Below are 22,023 nucleotides of genomic sequence, written 5' to 3' on the forward strand. Positions count from 1 at the left end.
ACTTGAGGCTTTGTATCCAATGACAAACCAGTGACCGCACTTCTTTAATCCCAGTACTTGAGGCTTTGTATCCAATGACAAACCAGTGACCGCACTTCTTTATCCCCAGTACATGAGGCTTTGTATCCAATGACAAACCAGTGACCGCACTTCTTTATCCCCAGTACATGAGGCTTTGTATCCAATGACAAACCAGTGACCGCACTTCTTTATCCCCAGTACATGAGGCTTTGTATCCAATGACAAACGAGGGACCGCACTTCTTTATCCCCAGTACATGAGGCTTTGTATCCAATGACAAACCAGTGACCGCACTTCTTTATCCCCAGTACTTGAGGCTTTGTATCCAATGACAAACCAGTGACCGCACTTCTTTATCCCCAGTACGTGAGGCTTTGTATCCAATGACAAACCAGTGACCGCACTTCTTTATCCCCAGTACATGAGGCTTTGTATCCAATGACAAACCAGTGACCGCACTTCTTTATCCCCAGTACATGAGGCTTTGTATCCAATGACAAACCAGTGACCGCACTTCTTTATCCCCAGTACATGAGGCTTTGTATCCAATGACAAACGAGGGACCGCACTTCTTTATCCCCAGTACATGAGGCTTTGTATCCAATGACAAACGAGGGACCGCACTTCTTTATCCCCAGTACTTGAGGCTTTGTATCCAATGACAAACCAGTGACCGCACTTCTTTATCCCCAGTACTTGAGGCTTTGTATCCAATGACAAACCAGTGACCGCACTTCTTTAATCCCAGTACTTGAGGCTTTGTATCCAATGACAAACCAGTGACCGCACTTCTTTATCCCCAGTACATGAGGCTTTGTATCCAATGACAAACGAGGGACCGCACTTCTTTAATCCCAGTACTTGAGGCTTTGTATCCAATGACAAACCAGTGACCGCACTTCTTTATCCCCAGTACATGAGGCTTTGTATCCAATGACAAACGAGGGACCGCACTTCTTTATCCCCAGTACATGAGGCTTTGTATCCAATGACAAACGAGGGACCGCACTTCTTTATCCCCAGTACTTGAGGCTTTGTATCCAATGACAAACCAGTGACCGCACTTCTTTATCCCCAGTACTTGAGGCTTTGTATCCAATGACAAACCAGTGACCGCACTTCTTTAATCCCAGTACTTGAGGCTTTGTATCCAATGACAAACCAGTGACCGCACTTCTTTATCCCCAGTACATGAGGCTTTGTATCCAATGACAAACCAGTGACCGCACTTCTTTATCCCCAGTACATGAGGCTTTGTATCCAATGACAAACCAGTGACCGCACTTCTTTATCCCCAGTACATGAGGCTTTGTATCCAATGACAAACGAGGGACCGCACTTCTTTATCCCCAGTACATGAGGCTTTGTATCCAATGACAAACCAGTGACCGCACTTCTTTATCCCCAGTACTTGAGGCTTTGTATCCAATGACAAACCAGTGACCGCACTTCTTTATCCCCAGTACGTGAGGCTTTGTATCCAATGACAAACCAGTGACCGCACTTCTTTATCCCCAGTACTTGAGGCTTTGTATCCAATGACAAACCAGTGACAGCACTTCTTTATCCCCAGTACTTGAGGCTTTGTATCCAATGACAAACCAGTGACCGCACTTCTTTATCCCCAGTACATGAGGCTTTGTATCCAATGACAAACGAGGGACCGCACTTCTTTATCCCCAGTACTTGAGGCTTTGTATCCAATGACAAACCAGTGACCGCACTTCTTTATCCCCAGTACTTGAGGCTTTGTATCCAATGACAAACCAGTGACAGCACTTCTTTATCCCCAGTACTTGAGGCTTTGTATCCAATGACAAACCAGTGACCGCACTTCTTTATCCCCAGTACGTGAGGCTTTGTATCCAATGACAAACCAGTGACCGCACTTCTTTATCCCCAGTACTTGAGGCTTTGTATCCAATGACAAACCAGTGACCGCACTTCTTTATTCCCAGTACTTGAGGCTTTGTATCCAATGACAAACCAGTGACCGCACTTCTTTATCCCCAGTACTTGAGGCTTTGTATCCAATGACAAACGAGGGACCGCACTTCTTTATCCCCAGTACATGAGGCTTTGTATCCAATGACAAACGAGGGACCGCACTTCTTTATCCCCAGTACATGAGGCTTTGTATCCAATGACAAACCAGTGACCGCACTGCTTTATTGAAAAACATCCAACAAAGATAATCAAAGACTTTATGACACATCTGAAGAGCGAGGTTAACGTGTTTCACTAAATTATTCTCTCGATTTAAGCAATTTCGTGAAACGGGTCAACCACACTCTGAGGTGTCATGAAGTCTGATTTTTCTTTGACTTTTTATTGTAAAAACATCCAACAACGAAAATCTGAGACTTCATGACACCTCAGAAGAACATGGTTGACCTGTTTTCTGGATCTGCCTGCCGCCGCCATTCATTCTATGGGTAACCGGCAATGAAGCCTTTAAGCTTTACAGCCAGTTCCCTTCTGCGCATGCGCGAAGTGCATTGCGCATCCTAAATGGCTCGGTGGTGGGGGGAAGGACGACGGAACTTCCGTGGGACGGCGCGGTTCCCAGAAGTGGGGAAGGGCATCTGCTATGGGGGCACCTGAGCTGCAGGTCCCGGTTTCTATTCAGACACAGCTGGAGCCCTGCTTCGGCCCCGCCCCCTTTCTCCTGATTTGCTAGCTGTCTTTGACAATTAAAATTCCCCTTGAAGACATGTGACCCTGTGTCGATGCACGTAGGAGAGGGGCCAGGACGGTGACAACACCTAGGAACCAAACTGGAGCTGGATGCTAGCATGGCTCTCTGTGCCTCAAGCCTCTCTTTTGGCTTCTCCACCAGTCGGCATTGGTCGGGTTCCTGGTGCACTGATCAGCTGGCGTTATCCACCACGTTGCACGGACCCCTCCTGACAGTGCCTGCCGATGCAGGACTAACAGGGATGACTCTCACAGGACACCAGTGATGTCACACACGTTGCTTTCCGGGTCACAGCAAGAAGGGGAGGAGAGAATGTGTGTCCGTCCTCTCTTCTCTCCCTCTCCCCCCCCCCCCCCCTCCACCCGCTGTCGGTCCCAGGCCTGCAGACTGGCAGGCGGAGCCTAGAAAACCTGAATGTACGGGGGGGAGGGTGGTAAGCAATTGGGTGCCGGAGAAGCTGCAGCTACCAAATCGTTGTTTTTCTCTTCCCCCCCCCCCCCGCTTTCAGGTTCATATGACGTTCCTGGCAGTTAAAGGGTTAAAGTGGTTCTAAACTCAGGACTCTGCATTCCCTATATCTGATCTTCCCCCCCCCCCCCTCCCAGGACTCTGCATTCCCTATATCTGATCTCCCCCTCCCAGGACTCTGCATTCCCTATATCTGATTCCCCCCCCCCCCCCCTCCCAGGACTCGGCATTCCCTATATCTGATTCCCCCCCCCCCCCTCCCAGGACTCTGCATTCCCTATATCTGATTCCCCCCCCCCCCCCCCTGGACTCGGCATTCCCTATATCTGATTCCCCCCCCCCCCTCCCAGGACTCGGCATTCCCTATATCTGATTCCCCCCCCCCCTCCCAGGACTCGGCATTCCCTATATCTGATTCCCCCCCCCCCCTCCCAGGACTCGGCATTCCCTATATCTGATTCTCCCCCCCCCCTCCCAGGACTCGGCATTCCCTATATCTGATTCCCCCCCCCTCCCAGGACTCTGCATTCCCTATATCTGATCCCCCCCCCCCCCAGGACTCTGCATTCACTATATCTGATCCCCCCCAGGACTCTGCATTCACTATATCTGATCCCCCCCAGGACTCTGCATTCACTATATCTGATCCCCCCCAGGACTCTGTATTCACTATATCTGATCTCCCCAGGACTCTGCATTCACTATATCTGATCTCCCCAGGACTCTGCATTCACTATATCTGATCCCCCTAGGACTCTGCATTCACTGTATCTGATCCCACCAGGACTCTGCATTCCCTATATCTGATCTTCCCAGGACTCTGCATTCCCTATATCTGATCTTCCCAGGACTCTGCATTCACTATATCTGATCCCCCCAGGACTCTGCATTCCCTATATCTGATCCCCCCAGGACTCTGCATTCCCTATATCTGATCTCCCCAGGACTCTGCATTCACTATATCTGATCCCCCCAGGACTCTGCATTCACTATATCTGATCCCCCCAGGACTCTGCATTCACTATATCTGATCCCCCCAGGACTCTGCATTCACTATATCTGATCCCCCCAGGACTCTGCATTCACAATATCTGATCTCCCCAGGACTCTGCATTCACTATATCTGATCCCCCCAGGACTCTGCATTCACTATATCTGATCCCCCCAGGACTCTGCATTCACTATATCTGATCTCCCCAGGACTCTGCATTCACTATATCTGATCCCCCCAGGACTCTGCATTCACTATATCTGAACTCCCAAGGACTCTGCATTCACTATATCTGATCCCCCCAGGACTCTGCATTCCCTATATCTGATCTCCCCCCCCCCCCCTCCCAGGACTCTGCATTCACTATATTTGATCTTCCCAGGACTCTGCATTCCCTATATCTGATCTTCCCAGGACTCTGCATTCACTATATCTGATCCCCCCAGGACTCTGCATTCCCTATATCTGATCCCCCCAGGACTCTGCATTCCCTATATCTGATCTCCCCAGGACTCTGCATTCACTATATCTGATCCCCCCAGGACTCTGCATTCACTATATCTGATCCCCCCAGGACTCTGCATTCACTATATCTGATCCCCCCAGGACTCTGCATTCACTATATCTGATCCCCCCAGGACTCTGCATTCACTATATCTGATCTCCCCAGGACTCTGCATTCACTATATCTGATCTCCCAAGGACTCTGCATTCATTATATCTGATCCCCCCAGGACTCTGCATTCCCTATATCTGATCTCCCCCCCCCCCCCCTCCCAGGACTCTGCATTCCCTATATCTGATTCCCCCCCCCCCTCCCAGGACTCGGCATTCCCTATATCTGATCCCCCCCCCCCTCCCAGGACTCGGCATTCCCTATATCTGATCCCCCCCCCTCCCAGGAATCTGCATTCCCTATATCTGATTCTCCCCCCCTCCCAGGACTCGGCATTCCCTATATCTGATCCCCCCCCCCCCCCAGGACTCTACATTCACTATATCTGATCTCCCCAGGACTCTGCATTCACTATATCTGATCTCCCCAGGACTCTGCAGTCACTATATCTGATCTCCCCAGGACTCTGAATTCACTATATCTGATCTCCCCAGGACTCTGCATTCACTATATCTGATCCCCCCAGGACTCTGCATTCACTATATCTGATCTCCCCAGGACTCTGCATTCACTATATCTGATCTCCCCAGGACTCTGCATTCACTATATCTGATCTCCCCAGGACTCTGCATTCACTATATCTGATCCCCCCAGGACTCTGCAGTCACTATATCTGATCTCCCCAGGACTCTGCATTCCCTATATCTGATCTCCCCCCCCCCCCTCCCAGGACTCTGCATTCACTATATCTGATCTCCCCAGGACTCTGCATTTACTATATCTGATCTCCCCAGGACTTTGCAGTCACTATATCTGATCCCCCCAGGACTCTGCAGTCACTATATCTGATCCCCCCAGGACTCTGCAGTCACTATATCTGATCCCCCCAGGACTCTGCATTCACTATATCCGATCTCCCCAGGACTCTGCATTCACTATATCTGATCCCCCCAGGACTCTGCATTCCCTATATCTGATCTCCCCCCCCCCCCCCTCCCAGGACTCTGCATTCACTATATCTGATCTTCCCAGGACTCTGCATTCACTATATCTGATCCCCCCAGGACTCTGCATTCACTATATCTGATCCCCCCAGGACTCTGCATTCACTATATCTGATCCCCCCAGGACTCTGCATTCACTATATCTGATCCCCCCAGGACTCTGCATTCACTATATCTGATCCCCCCAGGACTCTGCATTCACTATATCTGATCCCCCCAGGACTCTGCATTCACTATATCTGATCCCCCCAGGACTCTGCATTCACTATATCTGATCTCCCCAGGACTCTGCATTCACTATATCTGATCCCCCCAGGACTCTGCATTCCCTATATCTGATCTCCCCCCCCCCCCCCTCCCAGGACTCTGCATTCCCTATATCTGATTCCCCCCCCCCTCCCAGGACTCGGCATTCCCTATATCTGATCCCCCCCCCCCCTCCCAGGACTCGGCATTCCCTATATCTGATCCCCCCCCCTCCCAGGAATCTGCATTCCCTATATCTGATTCTCCCCCCCTCCCAGGACTCGGCATTCCCTATATCTGATCCCCCCCCCCCCCCCCAGGACTCTACATTCACTATATCTGATCTCCCCAGGACTCTGCATTCACTATATCTGATCTCCCCAGGACTCTGCATTCACTATATCTGATCTCCCCAGGACTCTGCAGTCACTATATGTGATCTCCCCCTCCCAGGACTCGGCATTCCCTATATCTGATTCCCCCCCCCCCCTCCCAGGACTCGGCATTCCCTATATCTGATTCCCCCCAGTCCCAGGACTCTGCATTCCCTATATCTGATTCCCCCCCCCCCTCCCAGGACTCGGCATTCCCTATATCTGATTCCCCCCCCCTCCCAGGACTCGGCATTCCCTATATCTGATCCCCCCCCCCTCCCAGGACTCGGCATTCCCTATATCTGATCCCCCCCCCCCTCCCAGGAATCTGCATTCCCTATATCTGATCCCCCCCCTCCCAGGAATCTGCATTCCCTATATCTGATTCTCCCCCCCTCCCAGGACTCGGCATTCCCTATATCTGATCCCCCCCCCCCCAGGACTCTACATTCACTATATCTGATCCCCCCCAGGACTCTGCATTCACTATATCCGATCTCCCCAGGACTCTGCATTCACTATATCTGATCTCCCCAGGACTCTGAATTCACTATATCTGATCTCCCCAGGACTCTGCATTCACTATATCTGATCCCCCCAGGACTCTGCATTCACTATATCTGATCTCCCCAGGACTCTGCATTCACTATATCTGATCTCCCCAGGACTCTGCATTCACTATATCTGATCTCCCCAGGACTCTGCATTCACTATATCTGATCCCCCCAGGACTCTGCAGTCACTATATCTGATCTCCCCAGGACTCTGCAGTCACTATATCTGATCTCCCCAGGACTCTGCAGTCACTATATCTGATCTCCCCAGGACTCTGCAGTCACTATATCTGATCTCCCCAGGACTCTGCATTTACTATATCTGATCTCCCCAGGACTCTGCATTTACTATATCTGATCTCCCCAGGACTCTGCATTCACTATATCTGATCCCCCCAGGACTCTGCAGTCACTATATCTGATCCCCCCAGGACTCTGCATTCACTATATCTGATCTCCCCAGGACTCTGCATTCACTATATCTGATCTCCCCAGGACTCTGCATTCACTATATCTGATCTCCCCAGGACTCTGCATTCACTATATCTGATCTCCCCAGGACTCTGCATTCACTATATCCGATCCCCCCAGGACTCTGCATTCACTATATCCGATCTCCCCAGGACTCTGCATTCACTATATCCGATCTCCCCAGGACTCTGCATTCACTATATCCGATCTCCCCAGGACTCTGCATTCACTATATCCGATCTCCCCAGGACTCTGCATTCACTATATCTGATCCCCCCAGGACTCTGCATTCAGTATATCTGATCTACCCAGGACTCTGCATTCACTATATCTGATCTCCCTAGAACATGGAAATGCAATTATTTTAGTAAACAAAGACCTTTTCACATCAGCAGTATATAAGTCTTGTGACTTCTATCAGTGTCCGGTAAAGCTTGTAGGAGTTTTCACACTGCACTGGCTGTCCTATCCGAATGCAGGACTCCTGACCCTCTGTCTGGACAGTGCTGATTGGCCCTTTTCTGATCACATGCACCCTCCTAAGAAAATAAAAACACTGCACATGCTCATTTTGCTGTGTATTAGAGTGCCACCACGACTCTTATCCGAACTTGTTCTGGAGTCAGTGGAAGAAGGGGAGGATCAAAGAAGACAGGATCAAACAGCCTTTTTACACAATGCAGAGTATTAACCCCTTAGGTTCCACAGTGAGTATAACCAGCATGCTTTACTGCATATACATACTGATTTTACTATAGTGAGTTTAGTGCAGCTGAACGGTTATCATTGAAGTGTTACTGCTGATTTTTAGATATTGGGACAATAATAGTTGTAGCTTTAAAACAAGAAGGTACTGCAGCCTGCATCAGTGACCAGTTATCAGTAAAAACCCCGCTAACTGGTCTGCACCACCTCTCCGTATGCAGCCCGACACCCCGACCGGTCCTACTGCCTTTCTGATGTCAGTCTTCCTCAAATTTGATCTCACCTCAGGTGTTTCTAATACCAATAAATCGTTGCCCCCCCCCCCCCACAAGCAAGGCGCCGGACCTCTTGTCACTTCCGGGAACCTCCTACCGCACAGCGTCACAGGAAGCGGCAGCCGAGACAAAGATGGAGAGCTGACCAGCGTAGAACGCTAGTAGACACGCTGGTCCGCTCTCCATCTTTGTCTCGGCTTCCGCCTTCTGTGACGCTGTGCGGTAGGAGGTTCCCGGAAGTGACAAGAGGTCCGGCGCCTTGCTTGTGTTAAGGCCGACACGCGCGCTGTGCGGTTTCACCCATCCGTCCCCGAGATCCTCCGGATCCCCTTCCTCTTCCTTCCTTTGGATCTGGAATAATACTCTTTTGACCATACTGAGCGGGACCCCCCCCCCCCCAGTACCGTATGCGATGCCGAAGACTCCACAACTGGTTGGTGGTTTTATCAATAATTACCAATAAACTTTTTTGTCATTCCTGTCATCCCTGTCCATCGGTTGGTTTATCTAAGAGCAACAGTTCTATTCTACACGGCTGTGGACAAAGCGTCGTTATACTACCTCGCTCGCTCAGGAGACTAGGGGGCAACGCTCGTTAGCTGGGGAGCCAGCACGTGTGACCGGTGGCTCCGATGTCCGCCGGCCACTCGCGATCTCCCGCAGCTGAGAGAGGAGGACGGATGGCTGATGCAAACACAACCTCCTGTCATTCTCCCTGAAGTGATCACAGAGGCTATGTGATCCTGCTATATAGGATTTCTGTGTTGTTACTTCACAAGCCACGCCCTCTGACATTTAGAATCACGCCCCTAGAGACACTTTTAACCCTCTGATCACCAGTAATGTTAACCCCTTCCCTGCCAGTGCCATTATTACAGTGACAGTGCATATGTATAGCACTGATTACTGTAGTAATGTCACTGGTACCCCCAAAAGTGTCAAAAATGTCAGTCAGGGGTCCGATCTGTCCGCCGCAATGTCGCAGTCCCGCAAAAAAAATTGCAGATTGCTTCCATTACTAGTAAAAAAAAAAAAACAATAAAAATGACAAATCTTTCCTGTAGTTCGTAAACGCAATAAGTTTTGCGCAAACCAATCAAAATATTGTAGTATTTTTAGTAAAAAAATGTAGCAGAAAACTAGTGCCTGGTAGGCAAGTGGTTAATATAACCAGGAGCATCTCCTCTTATATAAAAGGGAATATAAGCTGGAACAGATGAAGCGTATTCCTCTGCATCCTGTGCAAATACATTCCAATCTCTTCCTCCACACTCCAAACCTGGATCCTTTCTTTATTCTGCAAACCAGGCTTATAACATGGAATCGTCCTAAAAAGAGGATCTGATAGACCAAGATGTGGCAACAAAGTAGCTGTATATACCCTGGAGGGGACACATTTTTGTGTCTATACACCGGACACGTTGTTGTGTATTATATACGCCGGACACGTTGTTGTGTATTATATACACCGGACACGTTGTTGTGTATTATATACGCCGGACACGTTGTTGTGTATTATATACGCCGGACACGTTGTTGTGTATTATATACACCGGACACGTTGTTGTGTATTATATACGCCGGACACGTTGTTGTGTATTATATACGCCGGACACGTTGTTGTGTATTATATACGCCGGACACGTTGTTGTGTATTATATACGCCGGACACGTTGTTGTGTATTATATACGCCGGACACGTTGTTGTGTATTATATACGCCGGACACGTTGTTGTGTATTATATACACCGGACACGTTGTTGTGTATTATATACGCCGGACACGTTGTTGTGTATTATATACACCGGACACGTTGTTGTGTATTATATACACCGGACACGTTGTTGTGTATTATATACGCCGGACACGTTGTTGTGTATTATATACGCCGGACACGTTGTTGTGTATTATATACACCGGACACGTTGTTGTGTATTATATACACCGGACACGTTGTTGTGTATTATATACGCCGGACACGTTGTTGTGTATTATATACGCCGGACACGTTGTTGTGTATTATATACGCCGGACACGTTGTTGTGTATTATATACACCGGACACGTTGTTGTGTATTATATACGCCGGACACGTTGTTGTGTATTATATACACCGGACACGTTGTTGTGTATTATATACACCGGACACGTTGTTGTGTATTATATACACCGGACACGTTGTTGTGTATTATATACACCGGACACGTTGTTGTGTATTATATACGCCGGACACGTTGTTGTGTATTATATACACCGGACACGTTGTTGTGTATTATATACACCGGACACGTTGTTGTGTATTATATACACCGGACACGTTGTTGTGTATTATATACACCGGACACGTTGTTGTGTATTATATACACCGGACACGTTTTTTGTGTATATACATTCTTAAAAAATTCAGGAATAACGGTTTCTAGCGCAACTCACCGCCCACAATCACATCTCCATCTGGATGCACATTCAGCAGAGTGTTTATAGCGTTCTATAATTCCTCCAGAGCCAGCTTAGTATTGGGCTGTGGAGGAATGTACACAGCTACAATTATACTATTACCACTGCACATAACCGGTAAGTATGACAGTTTTCTTTTCCTCTTTCACACGGGCGGTCCGATCAGATCCGCCTGTCAGTTTTTTAGGCGGATCTGATCGGTCCTCCATGCAGCTGTATGGGGCAGCGGGTGTCAGCGGAGGTCACCTCCGCTGACACCCGCTGCCCTCCGCATCCGATCCTGTGCTGAAATCTGGACGGATGGAAACCCTATTTTTCCATCCGTTCAGTAATCGGAGCGGAGCGGATCTGATGAGAGCGGACAAGCGGTCCGCTCTCCTCCGATCCCCCATAGAGGGCAGCGGGTGCTGAGACACCTCCCTCTCCGCTCCTGCAAGCGGAGGCGGAGCTGTCATCCGCCCGGCTCAGCGGGGATCACGGATCGATCCCCGCTGAGCAACTCTGATCCGCCTGCGGAGGCGGACCGCGTGAAAGAAGCCTTTCACTTGCAGTAATATTTTTCCCCCTCCTACAATGCCGCTTAACCATTTACCGACCCATCAGCAGTACACATACTGCGGCAGGTCGCCTCTGTCCCGCAGAACAAAGTTAACTATACATTGCTTCGCAGGACCATGAGTGGGGGCACGCGCGCCCATTCGCCATAGGGGAAGCTGATCTGTGGGTCCGGCAGCCACGATTGCCGCAGGCACCTGCGATCGCTCCCGTGGAGACAGAACGGCAGTCTCCCATCGCCGCCATTACTAGGAAAATAAAAATGACTAATCTTTCCCCTGGTTTGCAGACGCGATAACTTTTGCGCAAGCCAATCAAAATACACTTATTGGGATTTTTTTTTTTTTTTTTTTATTGAACCAAAAATATTTAGCAGAATACAAATTGGCTTAAAAAGATGTAAAAATGTTGATTTTTTTTTGGGAATGTTCTATAAAAGAATGTGGGGAGAAAAAAAATATATAAATTAAATAAACATATATATTTTATAATATTATAAAATAATTATTAATTATAATATATTAATTATATTATAATATATTATATTATAATATATTAATTATATTATAATATATTATATATTATATTGTATATTAATTATATTATATAAAAAAAAACGCACAGGTGATCAAATACCACCAAAAGAAAGCTCTGTGTTGAAAAAAGGACATCAATTTGGGTACAGCGTCGCACAGGCCGCGCAATTGTCAGTAAGTAACGCAGTGCTGAATTGCAAAAAATGGCAGTGTCTTAAAGGGGGTAAATCCTTCCAGTCCAGAACTGGTAATGAAGCTTGGCAAATGCCCCGTGTGCTAATTTTCTATTTGTGTTAAAGAGATCATTTTACAACACTGTCTCTGTAGTACCCCAGCTCATTAGTACCCTTGTTCGGCAGATCCCCAGCTCAGTAGGAACCCCCAGCTTTGCCGATTCCCCCCCACTCAATAGTAACCGCCAGATCTGCTGATCCTTTGGTTTTCTCATCCTCTTCTACTCAGGTCCCTGTTCCTCCTCCCCCCTTATATTGCTCCCACACTGCTCACCACTTGTGATATCTGCTAGTTTCTCCTGCTCTGATCCCCCGACTCTGCTGATCCTCTGCCTCTCAGTCCTCTCTATCCGGTCCCCATTTGCCTTCTACTATAGTATTCCCATGTTGCACACCATGTATGCCGTCTGCCAGTTTCTCCCCACTCACCTTCCTGCTGCTCACTGGGTGCGACATCTGCACCAGACACTCCCAGAATATATACACATGAACCGGAACTGACTGGCTTCTTTCCAGTTCATTTGTGTTTTTTCCCAGTGCATCCTGGGATCTCATACCTGCAATACCTCCAAAACAAAGCGAAGCTAAAGCTGAATAAAGGCCTCTCAGAAGCTGCAGGTGCTGTTACAAAGTGTTGTCTGACTTCTACAGAGGCTTTGGAGATGCTTTAAAACTCCTAAAAAAAAAAAAAAGTGACATGGGGGTCAATTTTTGAAGTAAAGCAAACCCAACGTGTGGCCAGGGACTGTAAGGTCACCATTTTTATTTAGTGGGAGGAGCTTTGATTGCCATTCAGATCCAATGCCACATTCTGAAGCTGAACTAATCCCTCCTCTTTTACAGCCAAGCAAGCTGCCAACTTGGTCTCTGTTTGATCTGTAGTTGCCATGGCGCTGCACATGTGATCAGTTATTTCTTTGATTTCTTCATAGTTTGGTTGAGAGCAAAAACAAATGCGAGTTATTCATGGCATGCTTTGGCAAACTTGTATTGATAGGGTTTAGTTCCATGTTCTTGGCTTTGACAAACTTGTATTGATGGGGTTTAGTTCCATGTTCTTGGCTTTGGGAAACTTGTATTGATGGGGGTTTAGTTCCATGTTCTTGGCTTTGGGAAACTTGTATTGAAGGGGGTTTAGTTCCATGATCTTGGCTTTGGGAAACTTGTATTGATGGGGGTTTAGTTCCATGTTCTTGGCTTTGGGAAACTTGTATTGAAGGGGGTTTAGTTCCATGATCTTGGCTTTGGGTAACTTGTATTGATGGGTTTAGGTCCATGTTCTTGGCTTTGGGAAACTTGTATTGATGATGGGTTTAGGTCCATGTTCTTGGCTTTGGGAAACTTGTATTGATGATGGGTTTAGTTCCATGATCTTGGCTTTGGAAACTTGTATTGATGGGGTTTAGGTCCATGTTCTTGGCTGTGGGAAACTTGTATTGATGGGTTTAGGTCCATGTTCTTGGCTGTGGGAAACTTGTATTGATGGGTTTAGGTCCATGTTCTTGGCTGTGGGAAACTTGTATTGATGGGTTTAGGTCCATGTTCTTGGCTCTGGCAAACTTGTATTGATGGGGGTTTAGTTCCATGATCTTGGCTTTGGGAACTTGTATTGATGGGGTTTAGTTCCATGTTATTGGCTTTGGGAAACTTGTATTGATGGGGGTTTAGTTCCATGTTCTTGGCTTTGGGAAACTTGTATTGATGGGTTGGGTTCCATGTTCTTAGCTTTGGGAAACTTGTATTGATGGGTTGGGTTCCATGTTCTTGGCTTTGGGAAACTTGTATTGATGGGTTGGGTTCCATGTTCTTGGCTTTGGGAAACTTGTATTGATGGGTTTAGTTCCATGTTCTTGGCTTTGGAAACTTGTATTGATAGGTTAAACGTTCCATAAAATGTCAAGAACATGGAACTAATCCAAAGATTTCTTTGAAGAGACAGTTAAATCAGTGAGGTTCCACTGTAACAATCCAGGTCTAGTTCTCGTGTGTGGTGGCTGCTCCGGTAGCCGATCACTTTGGTGCGTTTTGAACAGAATTGCGCCGTGTTCACTCTAGAACCTTCTGTAGTAATTTCCTGTCGTAATATTTTTCCTTCACAGAACGGAGCGCCAATGGCGGGACCTCGCTCACTGCCTCTCCCTCCTGCCGTTCTCGGAGAAAGGACTGGTGAAAATGCAGGACTGCTTTGACTGCTACGGGGACAAGCTGAGCGATGACGCCGTCTACAATTCCTTCATGAGCGTCATAGGGAAGATACGCAAAGGAGCCAAACCTGAACTGAAGGTGAGAGGATGAACAGAGGGGTGCATAAATCCTCATTGTGACAGCTGGACGGGGATTCTTCTCCTCGCTGTCACAAATAAACAGAAAAAAAAACAAGTGTCCATGCCAGCTCCGCCCATCCAGCCAGGTCATTCTTCAGAGGTCTGTGAATAGAAGAACTACAAATACTGTCAGCCTTTGCTGCTGACAGCTTGCAGTTCTCAATGAACTACTAGGATGCTGATGAGAGGTTTAGGTAGTTAACCGCTTTGCGACAGGCAGCCGTTCCTGCTCGAACCGACGTAGCTATACGTCCGTCCGTGTCAGCAGTGAAGCCAATGCACGGGGCTGGTGGCTCCGATTGCCGCCTGACACCCGCAATCGCTCCCTGCTGAGAGAGGACGGTCGGATGTTGTAATCACAGCTGACCGTTCTTCTCCCTGGAATGATCACAGAGCTCCTTCTATATAGGAACACAGGTCTCTATGGTCATTTCACAAGCCACACCCCCCCCCCCCCCCCCCACAGTTAGAATCACTCCCCTAGGCTCACATTTAACCCCTTGGATCATCCACAATGTTAACCCCTTCCCTGCCAGTGTCAGTACAGTGACAGTGTATATTATTTAGCACTGATTACTGTAGTAATGTCACTGGTCCCCCCAAAAGTGTCAAACATGTCAGTTAGGGGTCCGATCTGTCCGCCGCAATGTCGCAGTCCCGCTAAAAATCGCAGATCGCCGCCATTACTAGTAAAAAAAAAAAACAATGAAAATGACAAATCTTTCCCCTAGTTTGTAGACGCGATAACTTTTGCGCAAACCAATCAAAATACGCTTATTGCGATTTTTATTTATTTTCCTACCAAAAATATATAGCAGAAAATAAAATTGGCCTAAAATGTTACATTTTGATTTAAAATCTTTATTTTTTTGGGAATGTTGTATAGCAGAATGTGAAAAATATTGTTTTTTTTTTTTTTTTTTTTTTTTTTCCCTTCAGAATTGTCGCTCTTTGTTTTGTGTATAGTGCAAAAAATAAAAATCACACAGCTGAAAAAAATACCACCAAAAGAAATCTCTATTTGTGGGAAAAGGACATAAATTTAATTTGAGTACAGCGTCGCACGACCACGCAATTGTCAGTTAAAGAAACGCAGTGTTGAATCGCAAAATATGGCCTGGTCATAAGGAGGCAAATCCTTCCGGTCCAGAAGTGGTTAATTGATCTTTGGGTCATTCAGTAACTGCCCGCCCAAGGTACGGGGCAAACTACTACACTGACCGTCTGCAGGAGCCTGAGATTACACCTGGGCGGGATCTGTTGATCGTGGGTACAATGTTTTACAGGCTCCAAGATAAAAAAATGAATGCACTTTTGCAGGAAAAAGTGCTTTTTATTTATTTTTTTATTCACTTGAACTCCAATAGATTTACCCCCCTTATGACCAGGCCATTTTTTTGTGATACAGCACTGCGTTACTTTAGCTGTATGCTGTACCCAAATACAATTTGTCTTTTTTTCTCCACAAATAGAGCTTCCTTTTGGTGAGATTTGATGACCACTGCCTTTTTTTTTTTTTGTGATCTAAACAAAAGACCGACCATTGTGGGGGAAAAAAAAACCTTTACTTTCTGCTCTAAAACGTATCCAATAAAAAAAAAAACAGGAAAAAAATCAAATTTCTCCAATTTGGGCCAACATGAATTCTGCTACATGTTTTTAGTTAACAAAATCCCAGTAAGACCCGTTCACACTGGGGTGACGCTACTTTGCCGGGCGACCTCATAGGTCGCGGCGTGCTGCTCGCACCGCGACCTCGGAGCGGCCGGCACGGACTTCATAACATTGAAGTCTATGCAGGTCGCTCCGGGTCGCCCCAAAGAAGCTCCGGACCCTTTTTCTAAGTCGGAGCGACTTGTGTCGCTCCTATTAGAACGGGTCTAAGGGTCCATTCAAACTAGCGCGACTTGTCAGGCGACCAAGTTGCCTGACAGTCGCGCTTGGTCGCTTGCCATTGATTAACACAGGACCCGTTTTAATAGGAGCGACACAAGTCGCTCCGACTTAGAAAAAGGGTCCTGTACTACTTTGGGGCGACCTGCATTGACTTCAATTATATGAAGTCCGTGCAAGTCGCACCGCGACTTCACAGGTCGCCCCTGGAAGTCAGATCGCGCCAGTCTGAATGGGCTGTAAGCGTATGTTGATTGGCTTGCACAAATGACACTGGCTGGGAAAGAGTTAAACATCTGGGGTGATCAAAGGGTTAACTATGTGCCTTGCCAGTGTTTTTGTGACATGTATGTGCTGCTTTCACTAGGGGAAGAGATGGATTTTATTTTTTTATGAACACAAAATTCATCCCAAACGCCCCCCCAGCGCCATAACCGCACGTCCTCTACCTGCTTCAATTAAAGCGGAGTTCCAGCCATTTTACTCACCTGTCCAACGGTCCAGCGATGCGGCCGTCCGAAGCCTCGATCCTCTCCCTCGGCGCCGGCATCACTGCTGTGGGCACCCGGCTGTTACAGTTTGCGGCTTCACAGCCGGGTACCCACTGCGCATGCGCGAGTCGCGCTGCGCGCCGTGATTGGCCGGCAATCTTCTGGGACCTCTGACGTGTCCCAGAAGATTGCAGGGAGGGAGGGGGAGAGGAGAACTTCCGCTCAGGGCGCTCCGAGCGGAAGTGGGAGCAGGTACATGTCAAAACTAGGTACCCTCCCCCCCCCCCCAAAAAAATGACATGCCAAATGTGGCATGTCGGGGGGTCAGGACTCCCTAAAGCGGAAGTTCCACTTTTGGGTGGAACTCCGCTTTAAGCTTTGGCAATAAAAGCTGGAAGCTGATTGGTTTCTATGCAGAAGTCAGCCTGATTTTGCACACCCCCAGCTTTAGTAAATAAACCCCACACTCTGCCTATGTGGCCGTACACCGGCATGGATGTCCATTTAGGAGCAGCGTCTGTGTCCATGCAGCGGCCCAGCTGGTAGGAATGGGACTTCCTGCACAGACCGGTTTCAGTAAACACGGCTGTACGCTGTATTACTCTGTGCTAACGACGTCTAAGACCTGGAGTCAGGCCGGCCATCGACTTGTTAATTATTTGCCCAATTCAACAACAGGAATAATTTGTTGAATTGTCGTGTAATTTCCTCCCCTTCCCCCACCCTGTGTGGATGTTCTCGCTCACAATAATGGAGCGCTCTGCATTCCTGAGTCTCTCCAGTGTGGCGTTCTTCACCCATCAGGGAATGGCACACCGTGTAAAAAAAACTAAAATTCTGTGCCAGAGATGGGAGGGTGAAGAATCGGCTCCAGTTCAGTCTGCCAAGGCTGGCAGTCCTTACAATACAGCGTTGTTCTGAACCAACGCTCTCCTTTACTGTCCCCTATAGTGAAGGGTAAGCCTGGCTTAGAATGAAATAAAGGTCTTCTGATTAAAGAACCCAAAATCTAGATGTGAAAACTTCTCAAGGTTTAGAAATAAATGGAAGCGGTTCCCCCTACTAAAAAGTCCTCCTTACTTTTGTGTTGGCTTTGCTGTGAACACCGCAGTCCATCTCATTCATAAAATTCAGGCCGCAGCGTGTTGTTGGCGGAGCCCCTCTTTGGTTATTGGAGCACTGAAAGCTCTGTGATTGGAGGTGAGCTGGTCATGTGACGTTGGCAGATGACCAAATCAGGCTTTCCTCCTGGCTTCCCATATTATAATATAATATAATTTTTTTTTTTTTTCCTGCAGAGGCCCTAGAGAATAAATTGGTGGGTTTTGCAATTTATCACACGGTACTTGCGCAGCGGTTTTTCAAACACAATTTTTGGGACAAAATACACTCTTTCATTCATTGATGGACACGGCTTCAGATCCTCAACCATTGAATTATACAGCCCCCTATAGGAGTAGGACACTAGGCAGAAAAAGTCTGGCTACGCCCATGGGTATACTCCCTCTCTCTCTGCTATAGGCACTGTTATTTTCTCCCTATCACGGGGGTTTCCTCGTCTCGATCCACATCAATGACTCTTACCTTCACATTCCTATGTGCCGTCACCAGCGCTTACTCTGCTTTGCCATGGGAGAGAAGCATTATCAATTTGGCGTTTGGTCTCGCATCTGCTCCTTGGGTCTTCACAAAAGTGTTAGCCCCGGTTCTAGCACGCCAACTGGGGATTGCGGTACTGGACGATTTAGACGACCTTCTGCGAGTGGTGTCTCCTCCTGCTTTGGTGGAAAAACCTGGAAATCTCCATACGAACTCTGAGGGAGTTTGGCTGGATGCTGGATTTTTAGAAGTCTGCTCTGGTTCCGTCTACAAAGCTGGACTATCTGGGTCGGACTCTGGACTCTGCCTTAGCCCAGAGTGCTTCTTCCTTTTAGACAAACTCCAGAAATTGCAGGCTGCATTTGGTCTCCTGCTGTCCAGCAGATGGTCATCCTTCCGGACTTGCATGTGGTTCCGTTTGGACACGAGGTCCCTGCAAAGGGAGATTCTGGCCAAATGGGACAAGACTCCAGTCTCTGGACAATCCGATCTGGCTGAGCCAGGGAATGGAGTCCCTGATTTGGTGGCTTCGTTCTCTGGCGCTTCGGTTGGGCAAATCCTTCCTCCCCTTGTATTGGACAGTGGTCACCACGGATGCCAGCATGTCTGGCTGAGGAGGCATCCTCAGCAAAGTTCCTGCTCAGGGATCTGGACACTGGAAGATTCCAGACTACCGATCAATGTCTTGAAACCCTGAGCAAGCAGACTGTGCTTGGACCATTGGACGGAGCGTCTTCAGGGATGTCCAGTGCACATTCAATCTGGCTATGCCACGGCTGTGGCTTATGTCAATCACCAAGGAGGCACAAAGTGTCCTGGCGACTCGGGAGGTAGCTGGCATTCTAAGGTGGGCAGAATGGTTTGTTCCAGCCCACTCTGCCGTATACATTCCCGGGGTGGAAAACTGGCAGGTGGATTACCTCAGTCGTTGGCAGGCGTTGGACCAAGGAGAATGGTCCCTTTATCCGGAGTTGTTTCATCAGTTGTGTCTCCGGTGGGGCATCATTGAATTGTATCTGTTGGTGTCTTGGCTCAACAGAGTTGCAGAGGCTTGTGGCTTGGTCACAGGACCCTCTGGCAGAGGTCACAGACACACTAGTGGCCCTGTGGGGGTCAGTATCGTCTGATTTACGTCTTCCCTCTCAAGCTTTTGTCAAGACTTCTACTCAGGATCGAGGCAGAAGGGGTCATCTTCATGGCTCCTGACTGGCTTTGCCAGGGCTTGGTATGCTGATCTGGTTGTGGACGTTCTTGGAAGCTTCCTCTCAGGGAGCATCTGCTGTTCCAAGGACCAATTTTCCATCCTGCTTTACAGTTGCTGGCTTTGACGGCTTGGCTGTTGAACGCCAGGTGGTGATGGATAGAGGTTGATCCGAGTCAGTGATTCCAACTGTTAAAAAGCTAGGAAATTTACTTCCAGAAAGATCTACCAGCGTACGTGGAAGACGTACATTGCGTCGAGTCTCTTCGGGTTCATCCTTGCTCCTTCTCGGTGTTTTGGATCTTGACCATCCTTCAACATGGGGTTAAACAGAAATTGGCCTTGTGTACATCAAGGTGTCGGCCTTGGCGAGCTTCTTTCCAATAACCTCTGGCTACACACTCCCTGGTGCGTACCTTTCTTCAGGGTGTCCGACATTTGGTTCCTCCAGTGTGGTCTCCGTTGCCACCTTGGGACCTCCAGAAGCCTCCAGTTTTGAGACTCTTCGGGTGATTCCCTTGCTTACGGTGTCTCGAAACATGGCATTTTTGGTGGCTATCACCTCTTCGTGCAGGCTGTCGGAATTTGTGGCGTTATCCTGTCCATCTTACTTGGTGATTCACAGAGATGAGGGGATTCTTCACCCCTGTCAGTCGTTCCTCCCAAAGGTTGTCTCTGATTTTATTTTGAATGAAGACCTTATCTGTGTCTTAGGCCAAAGCATCCGAAAGGAATTACATGGCATGCCTTGGATGTGTACCTGGCTGGTATGGAGTGTTTTAGGAAGTCACTCGCTATTTGTGAATAGAAAATTATTGCTGCGCTATGGTAGGTGCTAACGTGCAACCCAAAGTGCTGCTGTGCAAAAATCAAAAAGATTCTAAAATGTGACCATACAAAAGAACAGCGCAAAATGGTTGTGATTTGGTATAAAATATGGTGAATCACCAAATAAACCATAAATGGACAAATTATAAATGCGTAAGACAGATATCCTAAACCTTGTGCAATAAATATCAATAAAAAACATCATACACCCTGTGCGGTGAATATAAAAGTCCAAATAAAATAATAATCAAAAGATTGCATAAAAATCCAAAAGTGCTTCAGCATGTAGCCAGTGAAAGATAGTCCACAAAAAAGTGCTCAAGTGCTGGAAATTCTGTGCAAAATCATGCTACCAAGGTGTGGTGACAACTGGTGACTTTCCTCTCCCCCAGGATGTTACACTTACCGGACAAATTGGACCCCTAGACAGTATTGTGTAAGGGTCACACAGGCTTAGTCCAGTAAGGAATCCAGGCAGTTATCCTTTGGGCTGGTTAGAACCCTCTAGGGACCTTCAATAGACTCAGCAGGATAGGGACCATATGCGGAAGGAAAGGCTCACAATAGTGTAATATTGCTAATGAAAACGTTTATTCAGAACCTAAAATAGTATCACTCACATTTCGCATGATAAAAAGCAGGCTGGTGTAGTCATTAAGTTGGTATAAGAGATCGTGCAGATCGCGGTGTGCTGCGGGCTCCCCTGGTCCCGGCGTGCGTTCCACCGCTACCGGAAATGACGTCACAGCAAGTGTAGGACCGGAAATTGCGTCGACGCGTTTCACCCTCCAAGGCGTTATCAGACGTATTTCCGGCCTCAACTAGGAAGGGTTTAAATACCCCCTCCTTTTTGGATTTTTATGCAATCTTTTATTATTATTTTTATGGACTTTTATATTCACCGCACAGGGTGTATGATATTGTTTTTTATTGATATTTATTGCACAAGGTTTAGGATATCTGTCTTGCGCATTTATATTTATATTTGTCCATTTGTTTTTTTTTGGTGATTCACCATATTCTATACCAATCACAACCATTTTGCGCTGTTCTTTTGTATTGTCGCTCGCTATTTGTGCTCACGGATGGGCCTCAGAAAAAGGGTTGTCTGCTTCCTCTGCGACCCATTTCTTGATGGATCAGACAGATGGGGATTCAGGCCAATTCCATCAAGGGTCAGGTTCCTCCTTTCCCGGGCAAGGTGCTCTACTCGGGCGCTCAGTGCCTTTTGGGCCTTCTGTCAGGTGTCGGTGACACAGGTTTGCAAGCTGGCCACCTGGTCGTAGAGGGGAAGGGGGGGGAGGAGATGGGAGAACAGGAGACTTCTTTATACCAGTACATGGTACAGCAGACACATCAGGAATATCAAGTGTTGGGGTAACAATCGCTTTAACAGTTGCCTGGACCTGGGGGGTGCGGTTTACATGCAGATTTGATTATACAGAGGTCTGACCTAGATATCAGATCTGCTCACTATTGCCATT

At 47.6% G+C, this 22,023-nt stretch overlaps 1 protein-coding gene across 1 annotated transcript in view; it reads left to right on the top strand.

The window, feature by feature from the left end:
* The window catches only part of NCAPD2 (non-SMC condensin I complex subunit D2), a 96,405-nt gene that overhangs the window by 72,611 nt on the left and 1,771 nt on the right, over positions 1-22,023 (top strand). Inside the window, exon 29 of the mRNA XM_082267370.1 lies at positions 14,303-14,486. Coding sequence (XP_082123496.1) covers positions 14,303-14,486 — 184 coding nt within the window. The remainder of the gene's footprint in view (positions 1-14,302; positions 14,487-22,023) is intronic.

This window comes from Pelophylax lessonae (assembly GCF_965119305.1).
Source record: "Pelophylax lessonae genome assembly, chromosome: 9".
Classification (NCBI taxonomy): domain Eukaryota; kingdom Metazoa; phylum Chordata; class Amphibia; order Anura; family Ranidae; genus Pelophylax; species Pelophylax lessonae.